This window comes from Salvelinus namaycush, chromosome 25 (genome assembly GCF_016432855.1).
Source record: "Salvelinus namaycush isolate Seneca chromosome 25, SaNama_1.0, whole genome shotgun sequence".
Lineage (NCBI taxonomy): Eukaryota > Metazoa > Chordata > Actinopteri > Salmoniformes > Salmonidae > Salvelinus > Salvelinus namaycush.
Genome location: NC_052331.1, coordinates 31025490 through 31040436, shown reverse-complemented (window position 1 = coordinate 31040436; position 14947 = coordinate 31025490). Strand labels below are relative to the sequence as shown.

Sequence of the window (14947 nt, the reverse complement as noted above, 5' to 3'; positions counted from 1 at the left end):
AAAACGAGGAGGGCGGGGAGAGGGAGGAGGGAGAGGTAGGGATGGTTAGGTGGGAGGAAAGCAAGGAGGACGGGGAGAGGTAGGGATGGGGAGGAGGACGGGGAGAGGTAGGGGTGGGAGGAAAGCAAGGAGGACGGGGAGAGGTAGGGATGGGGAGGAGGACGGGGAGAGGTAGGGATGGAGAGGTGGGAGGAAAGCAAGGAGGACGGGGAGGTAGGGATGGGGAGGAGGACGGGATGGAGAGTTGGGAGAAAAGTGGGGAGGGCGAGGTGGGAGAAAAGCGAGAAGGGAGGTGGGAGGACGGAGAGCGGGGAGGGTTCGGGAGAAAGAGGGTTCTGGAGAGTCTGGGGGGAGATGGGTCGGAGAGACCGGGAAGGAGCGAGGTAGATGGGGAGAACGATATAGACAGAGAGAACGGCAGGGAGGGAGAGAGGGTAAGGAGAAAGACTGACCTGAGCGCACACTGTCATAAAAATTACTGCAGTGGAAAGAGAGAGAATAATTAATCATCCTTCATTACTCCTACAGAGTTCTGTTCCTCAATACTCTCCTCAATGTTGCACTGGAAGAGCAAAAACACCAATGCCATTTCCTCAATAACCCCTGCCAGCGACTAGACGCTCACCAGGCTTTACCTACATTAACACAGCAAGGAACCGTATCCAATCCGACAGTGAAGTGACTAACACTGCTGCTGTGTGCCATGGCTGTGGAAAGGTACTGGCTGACTGGTCTCCCCCTTGGCCTTTGCAGCCTGCTGCCCAGGAGGGCATATTGTCTGGCATTAGAGCATGGTTGGCTGGGCAGTCAGCTGTTCATCTACAGCACGGGGGAGAGGGAGGGGGAGGGGCCAAGGGGGAGACCCGTCCTCCTCCCCATCCCTACCTCTCCCCGTCCTCCTTGCTTTCCTCCCACCCCTACCTCTCCCCGTCCTCCTCCCCATCCCTACCTCTCCCCGTCCTCCTCCCCATCCCTACCTCTCCCCGTCCTCCTTGCTTTCCTCCCACCTAACCATCCCTACCTCTCCCTCCTCCCTCTCCCCGCCCTCCTCGTTTTCCTCCCTCACCCCGCCCTCCCACCGCGCTCTCCCCGACCCACCCACCCACCGTCCTCCCCGCTTTCCTCCCACCCGCTCGCTCACCCTGTCCTTAGTGTGCACGTGTATGTTTGTGAGAGAGTGAGGTTGTGTACACTGTGCATGTGAGAGACTGGGTGCATATTCACGCGCGTGTGTGTTAAGTGATGGCCGATCTTAGTGGTGGTGACGCGGACTCATCTAAAGCTTGTGATGTGGAGTGTGCTGTAGATGAACAGCTGACTGCCCAGCCAACCATGCTCTAATGCCAGACAATATGCTCTCCTGGGCAGCAGGCTGCAAAGGCCAAGGGGGAGACCAGTCAGACCAGACACGCGCGTGAATATGCACCCAGTCTCTCACATGCACAGTGTACACAACCTCACTCTCTCACAAACATACACGTGCACACTAAGGACAGGGTGAGCGAGCCAAGCGCTGGTGGGTCGTTGGGTTTTAATCCCCACAGCGGAAATGTTTACTTGCGTTAATCCTCTGGGATTTGAGTTAAGTAGAGGAAGCGTAGGAGTTGCATGGGATATTAATCTCCAGCTAAAGCAGGGCATGTGATTTGGGTGCCTGGTTGGGAATGAATTGCACACAAGCATGCGCGTGCAGTGACAGACACACGCAGTACGCAGGGACATGCCTAATGGGCCATTTATTTTTTATAAGCATATAGAAAGTCTACACCCCCTTGGGCTTTTTTCAAATATTGTTGTTTTATAAAGTAGGACTGAAAAGTATTTAATTGTAATTTCTTGTCATTGATCTACACAAAATACTTCATAATGTCAAAGGTAAAAGAAAATTCTACAGATTTTTACAAATGGATAAAAGTAATCACTAAAATAGTCGTTGCGTAAGTATTCACCTCCTTTGTTTAGGCAAACCTAAATTAGTAAAATTTGGCTTAACAAATCATAAGTTATATTGACTCACTCTGTGTGAAAAAGTAGGGGTTGACATGATTTTTGAATGACTAACCTTTTCTCTGTCCCTCATACATACACTACCATTCAAAAGTTTGGGGTCACTTGGAAATGTCCTTGTTTTTGAAATATTTTTAAAATAACATCAAATTGATCAGAAATACAGTGTAGACATTGTTAATGTTGTAAATGACTATTGTAGCTGGAAACGGTAGATTTTCTATGGAATATCTACATAGGCGTACAGAGGCCCATTATCAGCAACCATCACTCCTGTGTTCCAATGGCACGTTGTGTTAGCTAATCCAGGTTTATAATTTTAAAAGGCAAATTGATCATTAGAAAAGCCTTTTGCAATTATGTTAGCACAGCTGGAAACTGTTGTTCTGCATAAAGAAGCAATAAAACTGACCTTATTTAGACTAGTTGAGGATCTGGAGCATTAGCATTTGTGGGTTAGATTACAGGCTCAAAATGGCCAGAAACAAAGTACTTTCTTCTGATACTCGTCAGTCTATTCTTGTTCTGAGAAATGAAGGCTATGAATTTTGAAAAGAATAATGGGCAAATATTGCACAATCCAGGTGTGCAAAGCTGTTATGAGACCTACCCAAAAAGACTCAGCTTTAAACGCTGCCAAAGGTGTTTTTAATATGTATTGAGACGGGGGTGAATACTTATGTAATCAAGGTATAATGGTGGTTTATTTTTCATTAATCTTTAAAAAAGTTAGAATTTTTGTGTAGATCGTTGACAAATAACAATTCAATCCATTTTTGTCCTACTTTGTAACACAAAATGTGAAGAAATCCAAGGGTGTGTGGACTTTCTATAGGTGCTGTAGATGTTTATGTAGGTTGGTAACACACTAACTACCCAAATGAGTGCAACAGGAGTTCCGGGCCATATCAAATTTGATTGGTCACATAAACATTTTCACCAGATGTTATTGCGGGTGTAGCAAAATGGTTTTGTTCCTAGCTCCAACAGTGCAGTAGTATCTAACAATTCACAACAATATACACAATTGTAAAAGAATGGAATAAAAAAAGATAAGTATTAGATCGAGCAATGTCGGAGTAGCATTGACTAAAATCAAATCAAATGTTATTTGTCACATACACATAGTTAGCAGATGTTAATGCGAGTGTAGCGAAATGCTTGTGCTTCTAGTTCCGACAGTGCAGTAATAAACTCAGCGCAAAAAAAGAAACGTCCTCTCACTGTCAACTGCGTTTATTTTCAGCAAACTTAATTAACATGTGTAAATATTTGTATGAACATAAGATTCAACAACTGTGACATAAACTGAACAAGTTCCACAGACATGTGACTAACAGAAATGGAATAATGTGTCCCTGAACAAAGACAAAGGGGAGGGGGGGGTCAAAAGTAACAGTCAGTATCTGGTGTGGCCATCAGCTGCATTAAGTACTGCAGTGCATCTCCTCCTCATGGATGCACCATTTTCCTGTTTTTGCTGTGAGATGTTACCCCACTCTTCCACCAAGGCACCTGCAAGTTCCCGGACATTTCTGGGGGGAATGGCCCTAGCCCTCACCTTCCGATCCAACAGGTCCCAGACATGCTCAATGGGATTGAGATCCGGGCTCTTTGTTGGCCATGGCAGAACACTGACATTCCTGTCTTTCAGGAAATCACGCACAGACCGAGCAGTATGGCTGGTGGCATTGTCATGCTGGAGGGTCATGTCAGGATGAGCCTGCAGGAAGGCTACCACATGAGGGAGGAGGATGTCTTCCCTGTAACGCACAGCGTTGATTGCCTGCAATGACAACAAGCTTAGTCCGATGATGCTGTGACACACCGCCTCAGACCATGACGGACCCTCCACCTCCAAATGGACCTCCCGCTCTAGAGTACAGGCCTCGGCATAACGCTCATTCCTTCAATGATAAACACGAATACGACCATCACCCCTGGTGAGATAAAACCGCGACTCGTCAGCGAAGAGCACAGTCCTGTCTGGTCCAGCGACAGTGGGTTTGTGCCCATAGGCGACGTTGTTGCCGGTGCTGTCTGGTGAGGACCTGCCTTACAACAGGCCTACAAGCCCTCAGTCCAGCCTCTCTCAGCCTATTGCGGACAGTCTGAGCACTGATGGAGGGTTTGTGCGTTCCTTGTGTAACTCGGGCAGTTGTTGTTGCCATCCTGTACCTGTTCCGCAGGTGTGATGTTCGGATGTACCGATCCCGTGCCGGTGTTGTTACACGTGGTCTGCCACTGTGAGGACGATCAGCTGTCTGTCCTGTCTTCCTGTAGCGGTGTCTCAGTGCGGACATTGCAATTTAATGCCCTGGCCACATCTGCATGCCTCCTTGCAGCATGCCTAACGCACGTTCACACAGATGAGCAGGGACCCTGGGCATCTTTCTTTTGGTGTTTTTCAGTTCGTAGAAAGACTTCTTTAGTCTCAAGTTTTCATAACTGTGACCTTAATTGCCTACCGTCTGTAAGCTATTAGTGTCTTAACGACCGTTCCACAGGTGCATGTTCATTAAACACTGTTTCCCATGCTTCTTCAATGAACCATAATCAATTAACTTCTTATGGCTGCAATCCCGTTAACGGGATCGATATGACAACAGCCAGTGAAAGTGCAGGGCGCCAAATTCAAACAGAAATCTCATAATTAAAATTCCTCAAACATACTCGTATCTTATACCATTTTAAAGGTAATCTTGTTGTTAATCCCACCACAGTGTCCGATTTCAAATAGGCTTTTCAGCAAAAGCACCAAACGATTGTTAGGTCACTGCAAAATCAGAAAAACAGTCATTTTTCCAGCCAAAGACAGGAGTCACAAAAAGCATGAATAGAGATAAAATTTATCACTAACCTTTGATCTTCATCAGATGACACTCATAGGCCTTCATGTTACACAATACATATATGTTTTGTTCGATAAAGCTCATATTTATATCCAAAAACCTCAGTTTACATTGGCGCCATATTCAGAAATGCCTCCAAAATATCCGGAGAAATTGCAGAGAGCCACGTCAAATAACATAAATACTCATCATAAACTTTGATGAAAGATACATGTTTTACATAGAATTAAAGATACACTTGTTCTTAATGCAACCGCTGTGTCAGATTTCAAAAAGCTTTACGGCAAAAGCACAATATTCAATAATCTGAGAACAGCGTTCAGCCACAAAAGGAAGCCATACAGTTACCCACCAAATTGTGCAGTCAACAAAACTCATAAAAAGCATTAGAAATCTTCACTCACCTTTGCTGATCTTCGTCGGAATGCACTCCCAGGAAGCCCACTTCCACAAGAAATGTTCGGTAATGTCCATCCTTTATGTCCAAATAGCTATTTTTGTTAGCGTGTTTGGTAAACAAATCCGACGTTAGGAAGCGCGTTCACTAAAAGCTGACAATGTCCAAAAGTTCCGTAACAGTCAGTAGAAACATGTCAAACATGTTAGAATGTTTTTAACATAAATCTTGAATAACGTTCCAACCGGAGAATTACTTTGACTTCAGATATGCGATGGAACAGAGCTCCCTCTCATGTGAACGCGCATGGTCAGAGCATGGTCAGGTCATGGCAGACCTGACTATTTCCCCTCTCATTCGCCCCCCCCCCCCCCCCCCTTCACAGTAGAGGCATCAGACAAGGTTCTACAGACTGTTGACATCTAGTGGAAGCTGTAGGAAGTGCAAACTCATCCATATCTCGCTGTGAATTCAATAGGATCTTGGTTGAAAATCAACCATCCTCAGAATTCCCACTTCCTGTTTGGATTTTTTCTCTGTTTTTTTTCCTGCCATATGAGTTCTGTTATACTCAGACATCATTTAAACAGTTTTAGAAACTTCAGAGTGTGTTCTATCCAATACAAATAATAATATGCATATACAGTGGGGAGAACAAGTATTTGAAACACTGCAGGTTTTCCTACTTACAAAGCATGTAGAGGTCTGTAATTTTTATCATAGGTACACTTCAACTGTGAGAGACGGAATCTCAAACAAAAATCCAGAAAATCACATTGTATGATTTTTAAGTAATTCATTTGCATTTTATCATTCCGTTAACGGGATTGCAGCCATAAGAAGTCTGATGGCCTTGAGATAGAAGCTGTTTTTGTCTCTCGGTCCCAGCTTTGATGCACCTGTACTGACCTCGCCTTCTGGATGATAGCGGGGTGAACAGGCCGTGGCTCGGGTGGTTGTTGTCCTTGATGATCTTTTTGGCCTTCCTGTGACATCGGGTGCTGTAGGTGTCCTGGAGGGCAGGCAGTTTGCCCCGGTGATGTGTTTGGCAGACCGCACCACCCTCTGGAGAGCCCTGCGGTTGCGGGTGGTGCAGTTGCCATACCAGGCGGTGATACAGCCCGACAGGATGCTCTCAATTGTGCATCTGTAACAGTTTTAGGGGCCAAGCCAAATATCTTCAGCCTCCTGAGGTTGAAGAGGAGCTGTTGCACCCTTTTCACCACACTGTGTGGGTGGACCAATTCAGATTGTCAGTGATGTGGAAGCTTTCCACCTTCTCCACTGCGGTCCTGTCAATGTGGAGAGGGGTGTGCTCCCTCTGCTGTTTCCTGAAGTCCACGATCAGCTCCTTTGTTTTGTAGACGTTGAGTGAGAGGTTATTTTCCTGGCACCACTCTCCCAGGGCCCTCACCTCTCTGTAGGCTGTCTCGTCATTGTTTGTAATCAAGCCTACTACTGTTGTGTCGTCTGCAAACTTGATGATTGAGTTGGAGTCGTCTGTGTGGCCACGCATTCATGGGTGAACGGCGAGTACAGGAGGGGGCTGAGCACCCACCCTTGTGGGGCCCCTGTGTTGAGGATCAGTGAAGTGGAGGTGTTGTTTTCTACCTTCACCACCTGGGGGCGGCCCATCAGGAAGTCCAGGACCCAGTTGCACAGGGCGGATTTCAGACCCAGGGCACTGAGCTTAATGATGAGCTTGGAGGGTACAATTTTGAAGGCTGAGCTATAGTCAATGAACAGCATTCTTACATAGGTATTCATCTTGTCCAGATGGGATTGGGCAGTGTGCAGTGCAATGGCGATTGCATCGTCTGTGGATCTATTGGGGCGGTAAGCAAATTGAAGTGGGTCAATTTGGACAGAGGGTATTTGCCTCTCCTTTATACTGTACAATTTTGCCCCAATCTCACAAAAATGATTTTTTTTTGTTGTTGCAATATTGGTATCGACCATCATGACCCCAAAAAATATAGTTTTAACGGTAACGGCTCAGAGTTACGATATCGTTATCAATTGATTGATTCGCTGTATTAGCTCACATCCATTCCCTCCTGTATCAACAGAGCCATCTACTTTGCATCCTACTCCACTGCCAAAGAGAAGCTGAACGGCGTGTTTGAGCCCGACTCAACGCAGGTCCATATGGTGTCTGCAGGCCTAGCAGGTAACAGTTGTTCCACAAACTCCTCCTCTGCTGTCTATAGCCTGCTTGTTGCTACATTCAAAGTTGACTTGTTTAGACAATTCATTTCCAGCTACTTATTTTATTTTGACTGATTACATAGAAAAGGGGATATGTTAAGTATTTATTTAAAGATATTTAGTTTTTGTTTTTTAAAGTAACTGGCCATATTTTTTTATTTGATTAAATGTTGGTTTTGTACATTTGTATCTTGCGTTATGGGGTGGATGGGGTTTTCTGTTAATTTGAAGATAATTCAATATTTTATTAACATTGCTCTAGCCTCTATCCAGCTAGGTGTTAGACATTGCCACTATATGGGTTACCTTGTGGACGTTTTCCAGTGTTTTGAATATCAACCACAGATGGTTTGCCCGAAAGCACAATTGAAGACTTTCAGGATCAGTCTCTAGTATAAACCCCACTTTATATCTATAGTGAAAGTGAAGAGGTTATTCTACCCTTCAATATTGTAGTTAAGTTGTATGCAAAAAAAATTATCTGTTCTCTGTCAAAGCACTTAGTATGAAAATACATAAAGTGTGAAAAAGACAAAGCACAGAGTTAACACTGTCAGTTGCATTTTCTACTACTTCCACTCATATAGTGAACTGCTCTTGAGATTTCACACGGCAAATAGACCCACTGATCCACATTACTGCCTCTGTCCTACAATTATATACAGCCAACTTGGCAGAGGCCCAACAGTTTACTACATACAACTACAAGACTTACCACTAGCTAGCTGTCTGTTCCAGCAATAAAATAAATAAATAACATCCTCAAAGTTTGGGTTGTGCTTTCCATCCCACCCCCACTTTCCCCAGTTTTTTCTCTTGAGGCTCTTCGACTCTCTCGAAGGACCCTAAATTGTGTTAACGTACCAGTTTGTTGCTAAACAGTGAGTTTGGCCCTTCAAGCGCTGTCTATGCTGTGTGTGTACAGTAGTAAAGGCCCCAGGGCGCTAACATGTCAGGGCCCTCACTGCGGGAGGCCCCCCCCGCCTCGCGGCAACACACCGGCCGGACGCCTCAGGTAGCACTCCATTTCCTTTCACTGGTATGACCATGATGATGATGCTATTGATGCTAATAATGATGATGCTGGTTATAGGTCACTAGCTGGTTTGCAGCTCTTTCATCTCCTATAACTTCTACATGATTGCACAGTCTTGATACACTGTACCCCTTCCCCCTTTTTTACCAGCCTGTTTAACCCCCACCCACCCCCACTGAAGGTACATGAACAACACGCACTTTAGATGTTTCTTAGTCGGCATATGAAGTGAAATGCTAACCTTGTCACTATTAGGTTTGAGGGTCCTTATTTGGTTCATCGTCATTTACTCTTGAACCGCTGACACCGCAGATGTAGGTTATTTAAGTTTAGGTATGTACGTCTGCCCTCGTCTGGCGAAAGAGGCCAACATAAGCTATACTTTCCACTGTGTTGTAGATATCACTCATGTAACATATGTATGCATGTCTATATACAGGATATAGGCTATAGGTGACAACCTAGTTCCAGACACTAGAAAATTCCTATCGGATTATGGCACTCCCAAAATTATTTGACACACCTGAATCCTTTCCCTCAGTTACATATGCAGATATAGAATAATTACCCAAAGATGCTTTTTAGTCAGCAATTTTTTAAAATTTGATATAGTGCCAGTTCTCCAATTACAAATGATAGAAACATGCTTACTGACTTTTTCAATTACAGAGGTAGAATGAATAGACCATTTTAATTTAGACAACATACACTGAGTATACAAAACATTAAGAACACCTGCTCTTTCAATGACCGACTGACCAGGTGAAGCCTATGATCCTTTATTGATGTCACTTATTAAATCCACTTCAATCAGTGTAGATGAAGGGAGGAGACAGGTTAAAGAAGGATTTTTAAGCCTTCAGACAATAAAGACATTGATTGTGTATGTGTGCCATTCAGAGGGTGAATGGACAAGACAAAAGATTGAAGTGCCTTTGAACGGGGTATGGTAGTAGGTGCCAGGCTGCAACACTGCTGGGTTTTTCACGCTCAACAGTTTCCCGTGCGTATCAAGAATGGTCCATCACCAAAGGATATCCAGCCAACTTGGAACAACTGTGGAACGCTTTCGACATCTAATAGAGTCCATGCCCTGACGAATTGAGGCTGTTCTGAGGGCAAAAGGGGGGAGTGCAACTCAATATTAGGAAGGTGTTCCTAGTGTTTGGTATACTTGGTGTTGATTCATTATCATACCCACTACTCGCCTATAATCATGCCCATTTTGCACAGTCATTCAACTCCCTGGACCCTCTCTATAGGAGTGGAGCTAAGAACTGTTCTTCAGCTGCTCATCTAAACCATTTGTCCTAGTAAATGTAACACATGAGTAGGAGTTGCCACACATACTCATGCCTTCTCTTGAGTTCAACACAACCACAGTTTGCTCAGGGCCTAGTGTCTATTTCTGACCATAGACCTCCTGTATAGACTTGCTAGTTCATGTGGTTAATTTACACTGGATCAGGTCCCCCATAGTATGTCAAGAGCCTTGAACTTGGTTGTGGACTCTGACACCCTCAAGCATAATATGTGACCCTCTTTGTGCACAGATATCACATCTATCATATATTTTAGAGGGCCCCATTCAGCCTAAAGCACACTGCATTATAGCAGATGACTGTAGTGCTGTGCTGTAATAACACTTGAACTAGGTCACGCCATTGAATTAGTTTAAATATGAAATGGGTCAAGCATGAAATGGCTGACACTCCAGTAATATGTTTAATTTGGGGGAAAAGTTCTATGTATTTGAGACATCTGGCCTCCACACAGTCCTTTTGTCCAACATAAAAATGGCATTAATGTTTAAAACTTTTAGAAAGTTGTTGAGACGATCAGAAACCGATGGGTGGTCTTGTTGAAATGGCGTATCACAACACTGTTTATCAGAGATAAACGAATCCTCCACTCAGCGATATTTTGTTTCACTTATTCCGCTTTGGTCCTCTTGAATAATTCCAGAAGGCCAGACTCCATTTAGTTTCCTCATGGCAGCCAATGAGGCCTTCAGCTGAGGCTCACACCATGACGTCGTTCATACAATGACTTTCTCTTAAGATGTAGGCCTACTGTAGGGCTGAGCTCACCTCATCTGGGAGCTAGCTACTATTGTTCAAATTACATTTACTCAATTCATTGACTAATTTATAGGGTAGAATTTAATCAGGCACACTTAACAAAGCTCGTCATTTTATAGACTTTTTAAGTCTGCTTGACAAGGTTAGCATTTCAACTCTGGCATTATTTTACCTTTTTTTATTGTGACTATTTCATTGTTGACTTTGTCCCCCATTTTATTTGACCCCATCGTTACTGTTTAGAATCAATAAAAGTGGCTGTGGTAATGATGCCATTGGTTGACAATGATTCGCACCTGTAGAATTGTTGAAATATATTTTATTATTGTGTACCACACATGTTTATTTGTTTTGTCCTGCACATAATGATTATACCAGTGGGGTGATGTTCCATTTACGACAGATTTGCATGTTTCTTCCCTTACCAAGAACGACATACAGTACCTGACAAAACGTAGGGGAGAGAAACGACACGAGACGGCCTCTTGCATTTTAAAACAGGTGTGGGTCGGGTAAGGTCAAGAGTTTGAGGGTTAGAGTGGGGAGGAAGAGATGGGGTGTGACCCCCCCTTTTCTCCTCTCCCACCTTAGTTGGTTTAAAAAAGGGTGGGTAAAAATGTGGGAGTGGGGAGGATTATCTTATGTTTATATATAAAAAGGGGGATTTGGGGAGGCTTAGGGGATCTTACCTGTTTATATCAGATTGGGGGAGATGGGGGTGATACTTGTCATCCTATTTTACCTGTTAAAAAATACAGGGATTGGGTAGGATCGGTAGGTTTCCTCTTCATCTATGTAAATAAAAGGAGTTTGTGGGTGGGTTGGTTGGTTGACTGCTGCCTGTGTGTGACTGTGGTCATTTTAGGGCTTTACTGTAGCTTTCACCCCTGCGTGAGGGGGGAGAGCCCCCGCCACCTCAGCCCCCCCATATCTGCAGGCTTCTAGCTGCAGCTGTGAGGCGGAGTAGCTTTGCCCCTACTCTGTGAGTACACGCCATAGACGCTATCTCCTTCTTCTTCTTCTTCAACAGACTTGTCATCCTCTTCATGCAGTTTCCTTAGGACTGTGTCCCTTGATACAGTAGAAGCTCTAGTCGTGCGTACTGTACTGTAGACGTCCCCTGGTTTCTTGTTTAGAGAAGATGTGATGTAAATGTATGTTGATTTTCAAATGGTCATGTTTTAAATTATGTTCCTGTTTGGAGGTTTAGTATCTTGAGCACAAGTGATGTGCAGGATTTACTGTATGTCTTTTAAAAATGCACACATTATGATCACACTAGAATGACCTGCACCTTACACATTTGTCATATACCTTGTAATGTATATGACATAACACTCCTTTGTGAACTAACATAATGACTTGATGCATTGTCAGGGTACTCATTGGTCTCTCTGTTAAAAAAAATAAAATAATTCAAACCCAAATTTAGTATAAGCAACTTATTAATAACACTATTAAAATAGTAAATGTTTTGGTATTTATAAATATACACCTAGTTTCCCTGGGAAATAACATCCGCCTACTTGTCCACTTTGCGATTTTTCCGCTTTGGTCCTCTTGAATAATTCCAGAAGGCCAGACTCCATTTAGTTTCCTCATGGCAGCCAATGAGGCCTTCAGCTGAGGCTCACACCATGACGTCGTTCATACAATGACTTTCTCTTAAGATGTAGGCCTACTGTAGGGCTGAGCTCACCTCATCTGGGAGCTAGCTACTATTGTTCAAATTACATTTACTCAATTCATTGACTAATTTATAGGGTAGAATTTAATCAGGCACACTTAATCAGAGTGAAGTATAATAATGATGTTCATTGAGGGGGCTGAACAATAGCATAGCACTATGCTATATCATTCTGTAGTGCCTCCCGTATACATGAGATTCAGGCCCACCTTGTTAATTAACACTAAGGAATAGTATTTATTAGTAATTATAGGATATATCTTGGTTATATTTGTTGCAACATGTAAATATGAAGAATGTGGACTATCTTTAAGCTGAGTTTTTGCCTGTACTGTAATAACCTTGAGGAATCTAATCAGTCCATATAATACCATTCCTGTGAGGGACAGTCTGCCCTTAACAAAGGTAATCAAGTTTAAATGTTTTATAATCTCTGGTACCGGAGCACCAGCGATAAAAGGAAATATTTTACGAGATTGCCAATACGTAAATAAACCGCTCATAAAAGGCCAATAAACACAGCTTAAAGATGTCAACAAAGCTTACACACACTGCTGCCAGTTGAGAAGGAAATGTTTAGAGTGCACCGGGGTTGTATTTCACAAAACGCAGGATCGATAGATTGGCCAGCACTCAGTTCTAACTCTTACTTTTCTAGTTCATAAAGCCAGCTGAAGTTGAATGTCGTTGGGTTACTACTGCAAGTATTGAATCTGTAATATCCTTCTTTATATTCAAGTTGATCTTCCTTTATCATCCAGGAAATACACAGTTGTTAGATGGCTGGCTCACTCATTGGTGGTGCTTTGTGAAATACACCCCCCATTGTATATATCTCTGTCCTTGGATAGGCTGAGTCCTTCACACACAGTCACTCCCCCTGTCTGAACCTCTGAACTCTTCTTCCCAGGGTTCACTGCTATCACGGTGACCAATCCCATCTGGTTGATCAAGACCCGGTTGCAGCTGGATGCCAGGTAAGTACTGAGGGAGGCTGTATCTAGGCCACATGCTGTAAAAGTAATTGATTCCCCAAAGTCAGAATGCAGCCAATTTTAAATTCCCTAATCTTTTATGTTAATCCACAGCTGTTTCATATTTTGTTGGTTCTCTAAATACTGTATGTTATGCATTGTCATGCTTATTGTAGCCTAGTGGTTAGAGCATTGGACTAGTAACTGAAAGGTTGCACGATCAAATCCCCGAGCTGAGGGATTAAGTAGAGGTAAAATATTGTTTTGATTCATTGTGCTAAGGGAAAAGGTTTTAATCTGAGTACTAGTAGAGCATATTACGTTATTGGATGTTGCGAATCCCTTAACATGTTACTTACTTGCCAAATGTATCCCGTTAGCTATAATGACCCCCCCCCCCCCCCAAATGTGTATTTACCACAGGAACCGTGGCGAGAGGCGCATGAATGCGTTTGAGTGTGTGCGGCGGGTCTACCAGACGGAGGGCTGGCGAGGCTTCTATCGGGGTATGTCTGCCTCGTATGCCGGCATCTCCGAGACAGTCATCCATTTTGTCATCTATGAGAGCATCAAGCGCAAGCTGGTGGAGTCCAGGGCCCAGGCCAGCATGGATCAGGACGAGGACGAGTCGGTGAGGGATGCCTCAGACTTTGTGGGCATGATGCTGGCCGCCGCCACCTCCAAGACCTGTGCCACGTCTATCGCCTACCCCCATGGTATGCACGATGTATCACCCTTATGGTTATTGGTTGATATGATATTGGTATCGCCAATAATAAATATTTTTAAACTGAATCAGGGTTAATAAGTCAATCAGTCTATTCTCTCTCCCCCCCCCCCCCCCCTTTCTCTCCTCTCCCCTTCCCCCTCTTTTCTCTCCCCTCCCCCCTCTCTCCTGTCCTCCCCCTTTTCTCTCCTCTTCTCTCTTCTCTTTGTAGAGGTGATCCGCACCCGGCTACGAGAGGAGGGCAGCAAGTACCGCTCCTTCTTCCAGACATTACTGACAGTACCTAAGGAGGAGGGCTACCGCGCCCTGTACCGCGGTCTCACCACCCATCTGGTCCGCCAGATCCCCAACACCGCCATCATGATGTCCACCTACGAGATGGTGGTCTACCTGCTACAACGCTAGCCCCTCCCTGTCTGGAGAGAAAGTAGGAAGTGACTGACTTGGTTGGACATATTTAAGATGGAGACCAAAGGAACACTGATATGGACCAGAACCAAGAAGAAAGAACAGGAGCCCCCCCCCCCCCCCCCCCTACTCCCAAACCAACAACCCCACCCCCTAAGCCTACAGGCTGACCCTCAAGGGGGCTCTATGGTCTGGGGACAGAGAAAGGATAGGGTGGGAGGAGGAAAGAGGGACAGAGAGAAACAGTTGGGTCAGTCTTTTATAGAGCATGTCAAACAGGAGATGTCTCTGAAGGAAAGACGGATATCATGTTGTGGCCTTTAAAGAGTTTTAAGTTTGTCGCCGTGTCTTTGTAGAATGAAACCAATCTGCTTTAGCCTGTATCGGAAATGACAGTCTGAAAGGGAATGCTTGAAAACAATCGATCTAAAACTGGTGTCATAACAACACTGAACATTACATAAAATTCTCCAGTAGATGCATTTGATTAAACTTTTCCACTAGGATTTAGCATGTAAGCTAATATTTGAAACAAGCTTTGCATGCTCTGTTTCAGTAACTTGAACCCAA

General features: G+C 44.2%; 1 protein-coding gene across 1 annotated transcript in view; it reads left to right on the top strand.

The window, feature by feature from the left end:
* The window catches only part of LOC120020474 (solute carrier family 25 member 36-A-like), a 32888-nt gene extending 18381 nt beyond the window's left edge, over positions 1 to 14507 (top strand). Inside the window, exons 4-7 of the mRNA XM_038964173.1 lie at positions 7326 to 7426; positions 13179 to 13245; positions 13666 to 13958; positions 14181 to 14507. Coding sequence (XP_038820101.1) covers positions 7326 to 7426; positions 13179 to 13245; positions 13666 to 13958; positions 14181 to 14374 — 655 coding nt within the window. The 3' untranslated portion in view covers positions 14375 to 14507. The remainder of the gene's footprint in view (positions 1 to 7325; positions 7427 to 13178; positions 13246 to 13665; positions 13959 to 14180) is intronic.
* The last annotated feature ends 440 nt before the right edge of the window (positions 14508 to 14947 follow it).